Source organism: Panthera onca, chromosome A2, assembly GCF_046562875.1.
Source record: "Panthera onca isolate mPanOnc1 chromosome A2, mPanOnc1 haplotype 2, whole genome shotgun sequence".
Lineage (NCBI taxonomy): Eukaryota > Metazoa > Chordata > Mammalia > Carnivora > Felidae > Panthera > Panthera onca.
In genome coordinates, this window is record NC_138340.1 from 162,723,135 (window position 1) to 162,731,704 (window position 8,570).

The following is an 8,570-nucleotide window of genomic DNA, read 5'->3' on the forward strand; positions in this document are numbered from 1 at the left end:
GCTCCGGTATTCGGCGCATAGACATTTATAATTGTTAGCTCTTCCTGATGGATAGACCCTGTAATTATTATATAATGCCCTTCTTCATCTCTTGTTACGGCCTTTAATTTAAAGTCTAGTTTGTCTGATATAAGTATGGCTACTCCAGCTTTCTTTTGGCTTCCAGTAGCATGATAAATAGTTCTCCATCCCCTCACTCTCAATCTAAAGGTGTCCTCAGATCTAAAATGAGTCTCTTGTAGACAGCAAATAGATGGGTCTTGTTTTTTTATCCATTCTGATACCCTATGTCTTTTGGTTGGCGCATTTAATCCATTTACATTCAGTGTTATTATAGAAAGATACGGGTTTAGAGTCATTGTGATGTCTGTATGTTTTATGCTTGTAGTGATGTCTCTGGTACTTCGTCTCACAGGATCCCCCTTAGGATCTCTTGTAGGGCTGGTTTAGTGGTGACAAATTCCTTCGGTTTTTGTTTGTTTGGGAAGACCTTTATCTCTCCTATTCTAAATGACAGACTTGCTGGATAAAGGATTCTCGGCTGCATATTTTTTCTGTTTAGCACACTGAAGATATCGTGCCAAGCCTTTCTGGCCTGCCAAGTTTCAAAGGAGAGATCAGTCACGAGTCTTATAGGTCTCCCTTTCTATGTGAGGACACGTTTATCCCTTGCTGCTTTCAGAATTTTCTCTTTATCCTTGTATTTTGCCAGTTTCACTATGATATGTCGTGCAGAAGATCGATTCAAGTTACGTCTGAAGGGAGTTCTCTGTGCCTCTTGGATTTCAATGCCTTTTTCCTTCCCCAGTTCAGGGAAGTTCTCAGCTATAATTTCTTCAAGTACCCCTTCAGCACCTTTCCCTCTCTCTTCCTCCTCTGGGATACCAATTATGAGTATATTATTTCTTTTTACTGTATCACTTAGTTCTCTAATTTTTCCCTCATACTCCTGGATTTTTTTATCTCTCTTTCTCTCAGCTTCCTCTTTTTCCATAACTTTATCTTCTAGTTCACCTATTCTCTTCTCTGCCTCTTCAATCCGAGCTGTCGTCGTTTCCATTTTGTTTTGCATTTTGTTTAAAGCGCTTTTCAGCTCCTCGTGACTGTTCCTTAGTCCCTTGATCTCTGTGGCAAGAGATTCTCTGCTGTCCTGTATACTGTTTTCAAGCCCAGCGATTAATTTTATGACTATTATTCTAAATTCACTTTCTGTTATATTATTTAAATCCTTTTTGATCAGTTCATTAGCTGTTGTTATTTCCTGGAGATTCTTCTGGGGGGAATTCTTCCGTTTGGTCATTTTGGATAGTCCCTGGAGTGGTGGGGACCTGCAGGGCGCTTCCCCTGTGCTGTGGTGTATAACTGGAGTTGGTGGGCGGGGCTGCAGTCCGACCTGATGTCTGCCCCCAGCCCACCGCTGGGGCCACAGTCAGACTGGTGTGTGCCTTCTCTTCCCCTCTCCTAGGGGCGGGATTCACTGTGGGGTGGCGTGGCCGTCTGGGCTACTTGCACACTGCCAGGCTTGTGGTGCTGGGGATCTGGCGTATTAGCTGGGGTGGGTAGGCAAGGTGCACGGGGGCAGGAGGGGCAGGCTTAGCTCGCTTCTCCTTAGGTGATCCACTTCAGGAGGGGCCCTGTGGCAGCGGGAGGGAGTCAGATCCACTGCCGGAGGTTTGGCTCCGCAGAAGCACAGAGTTGGGTGTTTGCGCTGAGCGAGCAAGTTCCCTGGCAGGAACTGGTTCTCTTTGGGATTTTGGCTGGGGGATGGGTGAGGGAGATGGCGCTGGCGAGCGCCTTTGTTCCCTGCCAAGCTGAGCTCTGCCGTCTGGGGGCTCAGCAGCTCTCCCTCTCTTTGTCCTCCAGCTTTCCCACTTTCTGAGCAGAGCTGTTAACTTATGACCTCCCAGACGCTAAGTCGTGCTTGCTGTCGGAACACAGTCCGTCCGGCCCCTCTGCTTTTGCCAGCCAGACTCGGGGGCTCTGCTTGGCCGGAGAGCCGCCCCTCAGCCCCGGCTCCCTCCCGCCAGTCCGTGGAGCGCGCACCGCCTCGCCGCCCTTCCTACCCTCTTCCGTGGGCCTCTCGTCTGCGCTTGGCTCTGGAGACTCCATTCTGCTAATCCTCTGGCGGTTTTCTGGGTTCTTTAGGCAGGTGTAGGTGGAATCTAAGTGATCAGCAGGACGCGCAGTGAGCCCAGCGTCCTCCTACACCGCCATCTTCCCTCTCTCCCTCCCAATTTGGTCTATTTCTGAATTGTCCGTTTTTGTTTTCTGATCTGTCTCTGATCACACACACTTCATACTGCCTTAATTATTGGGGCTAAAATATTTTACTATGTTAGAGCTGGTCCTCCCTCATTGTTCTTCTCTTTTTTGACTCTACAGGCTAATTTTCTTTCTTCATTTATCCAAATGAACTTAATAGTCAACTATTTTAGCTGCAGAGAAAAAAAGGGTGACAAATTTTTTAAAATTTATATTTCTATATAAACATGTTAAAGAAGTATCTATTAAAACAGTGTGGAATTTGGGGAAATGTCTGTTCTGCATCAAGGTATTTTTCTTCTTAAATCTACTAACGAGGATATGTTGTTACAATCCATTTTCTCATATTGAACTACCCTAGTATTTCTGAAATAAATCACACGTAATTGTGGGGTATTACATTTTAGTGTCTGACAATTTATTTGGGATTTTGGCATTAGTTTTCACAAATGAGACATGTCTGTAGTTTTATTTATTGGTGAATTCTTTGTTAACCTTTGGGATCAATATCACACTTGTGTCATAGAAAGAATTGGAAAGGTTTCCTTCTGTTTTAAGCCATCAGGAATAGTTTAAGAAAGGTTAAGTGAGATCCCCATGAATCCATCTGGACCTGGTACTCTTTTGTAGGGGAACTCTTTACTTTGTTTTTCCATGGTGATTGAATTGTCTCATCTTTCTGTCTTTATGGGACCAACAAGGATAGTAGACTACTGCAGGATTTCAGGGAGGAACACATAGGTCATAAGAGCGAGGTGATGGTTTCCATTTACCTTCTTTGACTCTTTTTCTTCTCCTTCCTTTGCTTTACACCACAGAGACTCCTGGTAGTGACATGGCAGACCCTCAGGACAACACTCTGAGGATTGTACTAGTGGGGAAAACTGGAAGTGGGAAGAGCGCAACGGCCAACACCATCCTGGGGAGTAGAGACTTTGAGTCTAGAGTTGCTCCCCGTGCTGTCATCTCCAGGTGTCAAAAAGCATCCAAGGAATGGAAGGGGAGGAAACTTCTTGTTGTTGACACCTCAGGGCTCTTTGACACCAAGGAGACCCTGAATACCACGTGCAGGGAAATCAGCCAGTGTGTCCTCTACTCTTGTCCTGGGCCCCACACCATCATCTTGGTCCTCCCAGTGGGCCGCTACACATTTGAAGAGCAGAAGACCGTGGCATTGATCAAGTATGTCTTTGGGGAGCCAGCCTTGAGGCACTTGATCATGTTGTTCACTCACAAAGATAACTTGGAGGAGCAGAGCCTGAGGCACGTCTTAGCAGATGCAGATGTGAAGCTAAGAAACATCATCAGCGAGTGTGGGAACCGCTACTGTGCCTTCAACAACAGAGCCTCAGAGGCCGAGAAGGAAGCTCAAGTGCAGGAGCTGGTGGAGCTGATAGAGGAGATGGTGCAGAGCAACGGAGGGGCTTACTTTACCGATGCCATTTACGAGGACACAGAGAAGAGGCTGAAGCAACGGGAAGAAGACCTGAAGAAGATCTACATCGATCAATTAAATAATGAAATTAAACTAGTAGAAAAGGAATATGCTCATAAATCACAGGAAGAACGGGAGGAAAAAATAAAACGGCTAAAGATGAAGTATGCTGAACAAATAAAAAATATCAGGGTAGAAGCTGAGATGGGATTATTTAGAGATGGTTCAAATGGGATTATAAGGATGCTTTCACAAATATGGCATATGTTTTGGTAGTAAAGACCATTTCATTTTTTCTTCTGAATTTACTATGATTTGCCATAGTGGTAGATTGTAGTTTCCATAGATAGCTGTGACAGTAGCTTCTACTTATTCTTCCTATAACCTGACCCTGTTACTTGCCACTGACTTGCAGGGCCTGTGTCCTCTACCTTGAACTGAGCAGATGTGGGACTGTTTCAATTAATAGCAGATGGTTGAAGCAACACCTTGTGACTCTAAGGTTACATATGGGCAATGCTTCCTTGCCCTGTTGCGGTTCTTGCCCTTGGAACTTGACTGTCATGTTGTGAGGAAGCCCAGGCTGCCTCTTGAGAGGCCCCCATGCAGAGGGCCTGAAGTCACTGGCCCACTTCCCAGCTCACCTTTCATTTATGACTCAGACCAACTTGCCCGCCATGCAAGTGAGGCAACACAGAAGCGGGCCCTCCGGCTGCCCCGCCATCTCAGACGAAGTTGCAGAAAGCAAAGATGATCCATTCCCGCTGAGTCCTGCCCAAATTGCAGCTTTATGAGAACAAATAAATGATGGTTTTTGTTTTTAACCACTGAGCTTCAGAATGGTTTGTTATGCAGTGAGAACTAACCAGAATGAAAGGGCTTCCCAGCTCTCAGTCCCCACCGCCCCCCCTTGCCACCTGTCCCTCTTCACACAAAGTTGGCATAATCAGGCAATGGCATATAGAGTTCAAAGACTCAGGAAAATTCAAATCAGAAATCCTGCACATGTTAAGTGTCTGAACCACTGGTCACATGCGTCGTTGCACCGCATGGCCACAAGTACTATGTTAGGGAGGTATCGGGTTTCTCTGGAAAGATTGTTCTGTGGTTCATGAAGATCTGAAAGTCACAGGATTCTCTTATTGTGTTTCTCTCACTTCTTTTTTAGGGACCATCCTAACTTAAAATGTCTCCACTTGTATCTGAAAAATCCCATCTGGGCCACATAGTCTTCATTTGCCTCTGCAGAATCACACTTCACCCAGCTCTTTGCCCCCTGAGGCTGATCTAGTTGCACTACATCGGTGGGATCTCTTGCTCTCTGACTTCTGCCTGGCTGGCCAAAGGGAAGTCCAAGTCAGAGGCCCTGTGGAAGTAGAAAAGCAAGGTTGGGGTGTCCATTCCCCCACCTCTCTCTCTGCAGGGCCATCTCTGACTAACTGCAACCCTACGCCAAAGCTCACAGCTCCTCCCTTGGTGGCCTTTCTACCCAACTCTTCTTCTGCATTCCAGTCTTTCTTCACCCCTTCAGGTGGGACTCAATTTTCTTATCGATACTATCAATGTCACTGTGGTTTCCAAATTCCCTGCGTCCACAGTGTGTAAGAGGCCCCTTCTCTAAACTTTCTCCAAGTACCTAATGAGAGCAGACTATCTTTTTCCTGTGAGAATCTGATTGAAAAATCTTATGGTACCTAGTTCTCTTTCAGAGCATCTTTATTGTTGTTGATGGTTTTTCATTCCCTCTAGTGCTTATTTCCTGACACCAGAAAAATCTCTCCTTACCCTTCCATGCTGTGACATTTGCAGTAAGTAGATGAAAGGTTCTGTCTTGCTAAAATAATAGAGAAACTTCAAAGTTAGATGGGTGACTCTCAGTTACTCACAAGGATTGCAGACATCCCAGATCCAAATTATTAGAATTTTTATTTGTCCTTTGTTTTGTCTGTGAACATGACTGAGAGTATTTACCATATCAGTGACTTTTCGGGAGACGGATTAGAGATTAAGTCTGGAAAACTTAAGATTCTAAATACCCGCTCATTGTAAGATTCATCATAAGTATTCAGAATGCAGTAAAAACACGGAAGAAAAAAATCCTCTCATGAGAAAACATGTGTCAAATGACAAAGTGAGACCAAAGTACTCTGTGCCTTCATGCACTTCTTATGTTCAAAACTACTTCCTTGTAAGTGACTCTAGTATGATTAGAGAGCAAAGTATTCGTGCCCTGTCCATTTTCATTTCAGAGTCGTTTAAAAGATATTTTCCCCCAGAGATATGCAGAAGCATTCTTAATACAATTAACTTGTGTTCAGGCCATTTGAATGTGCAGCTTATGTAAGCTGATTTCTTTTCTCCCTACCTTAGATTCCATTTCGGAAGGTAAGAGATAACCAGAGAAAAAACGAGTAAATCAAATAAATCATTATCTCTTCATTTGACAATCGAAATATTGCTCACTCACTTCTCTTACTATATTTTATATTCCAGTTTTCTCTGAATGTGGTTCTATTTCAGTGCTGAAGGCTGTGGAATTTCCAGGGTTTAATGTGTGCATGATCCCTGTTGTTGAAATATGTGATCGTCATGACTCATGATGGGGAATTTACACTAGGATTTATAGAGGAAGAACTGAGGAAAGATTTAGGGTATGAAGTCTACTGTGAAGGATGTGTAGGATGTGTCCATGTGGGTGATGGGTAAAATGGTCATGCTTATATTTAGAAACAGGAAAGTTCAGGGTGACAGGTAAGATTTTCAGGGGAAGGATCGATTCAGGGGCAACAGCGTTGAGTTAGGTTTGTGACAAGTTCAATATCAAATGTCAAAGTTAGGGTCCAATGGAAATGACCTGTATTAACTTGAAATCTGGGTCAGAAGGCTATATGAAAGGTTCGGGGTAACATAAATATCTCCCTTAATATCAGTTGAATCTTCACTAATTGCCAATAGCCCGCAGTCCAAAACTATATGCTAGAAGATCCATATAGGATGTCCAAAGGAAGAAGCAAGAACCAGTTTTGTGAGGTTTATTCCTTCAACTAATTTGATAGATATTTGAAGGAGTCAAGAGGAAAGGACCTTTTCTGTTAGGTTTTAGCATTTAAGTAATCTCTACACCCAACATGGGGCTCCAACTCATGACCATGAGATCAAGGGTCGCATGTTCTTCCAAATGATCCAGCCAGGCATCCCAAGAGGAAAGGACTTTTTAAACGAGAACATTTAATTTATAGGGACAATGACAAATTAGTATTGGTCAATTCTTGGAGTTCATCTGCGGCAGAATCGTCTCCCCAGGGCAGAAGGTGGCCCAGGTGTAACCGTGTGACTATGTAAGGGAGGCCCCACAGGGAGTCGTCTCTGCGTGCCATGTCCAGAGAGATGGAGGTTCTCTCTCTCCTGAAACCTAGTGAGGCGGCCTCTGGAGTTTGATACTGCCAGACGGGTGTGGGCGGTGTACATTAAGAGACTTGTTGTGTGTCCTTCGGAGTTTGGCTCTGCTGCCTGGTGGTCATGGGATACATGAAGGCTGTTGCTTTGCTCTGTGGAGGGAGCAGCGTACACATGGTGGTGGAGGTCTTGGACGCAGTCAGAACTTTCACTAACAGGGGGGCAAAAGTATGTGTTCTTCATATATGAAATGGGGCCACATGGGAGGGAGGCACCCAAAGCCAGTTTGAAGGGGACTTGCCCAGGGGCCCAGCAGGGATCCCAGCAGCTTGTATGTGCATCAGAGTTCTGGAAGTCCGGCACTAGGAACAGACGTTGAAGCAAGCGATGGGAGAGGAGAGAGTGGCCTTCTGTTGGGCTTATGATTTCAGATTCCCAGAGGAGACGCTGAAAGGCTATTAACAGTGTTCCATGGGGAAAAGAGCCACTAAGAATGCTGCCTCTGTCCCCCCACCAGGGCCAGACTACACTTGACTCATCTTCAGTGTTTCTGCCTCTTCTCCTCCAGCCCATGAAGAATCAGAGCCAAGGCAAGGACAGGAGGAGAATGGCAGCATGGGGAGAGCTCTAAGCAGCCCTGTCTACACTGCAGGTTCTTCTCTGGGAGCAGGCACATGCCAGGGATGCCAGGGACAGTAGAAGATTTACCCTTCAGTAATATTTTTTTAAAGTTTTTGTAAATATATATATATGTATATACATATATATATAGCTAACTTGACAATTTATTGTCAATAAATTGTCAAGTTAGCTAACATACAGTGTATACAGTGTCCTCTTGGTTTTGGGGGCAGATTCCTATGATTTGTCACTTACATACAGCATCCAGTCCTCATCCCAACAAGTGCCCTCCTCAAACCCATCACGCATTTTCCCCAACCCCCCACCCCCCCATCAACCCTCAGTTCGTTCTCTGTATTTAAGAGTCTCTTATGGTTTGCCTCCCTCTCTGGTTGAAATTATTTCTTCCCTTCCCTTCCCCCATGGTCTTTTGTTAAGTTTCCTAAGCTCCACATATGAGAGAAAACATATGGCATCTTTCTTTCTTTGACTGACTGATTTCACTTAGCATAATACCCTCCAGTTCCATCCATGTTGTTGCAAAAGGCAGGATTTCATTCTTTCTCATTGCCAAGTAGTATTCCATTGTATATATAAATCACATCTTTACCCATTCTTCTGTTGATGGACATTTGGGCTCTTTCCATAATTTGGCTATTGTTGAAAGTGCTACTATAAATATTGGGGTACATGTTCCCCTGTGAATCAGCCCTCCTGTATCCTTTGGATAAATTCTTAGTAGTGCTATTGCTGGGTTGTAGGGATGTTCCATTTTAATTTTTGGGGAACCTCCATAATGTTTTCCAGAGCAGCTGCACCAGTTTGCATTCCCACCAACAGTCAAGAGAGTTACCGT

At 44.6% G+C, this 8,570-nt stretch overlaps 1 protein-coding gene across 3 annotated transcripts in view; it reads left to right on the plus strand.

Annotated features, from left to right (window-relative positions):
* The window catches only part of LOC132675732 (GTPase IMAP family member 7-like), a 68,097-nt gene extending 63,576 nt beyond the window's left edge, over positions 1-4,521 (plus strand). For all 3 annotated transcript variants that reach the window (XM_081795105.1, XM_078437795.2, XM_078437796.2), the window contains exon 2: positions 3,081-4,521. In XM_081795105.1, coding sequence (XP_081651231.1) covers positions 3,098-3,973 — 876 coding nt within the window. In that variant the 5' untranslated portion in view covers positions 3,081-3,097 and the 3' untranslated portion in view covers positions 3,974-4,521. The remainder of the gene's footprint in view (positions 1-3,080) is intronic.
* The last annotated feature ends 4,049 nt before the right edge of the window (positions 4,522-8,570 follow it).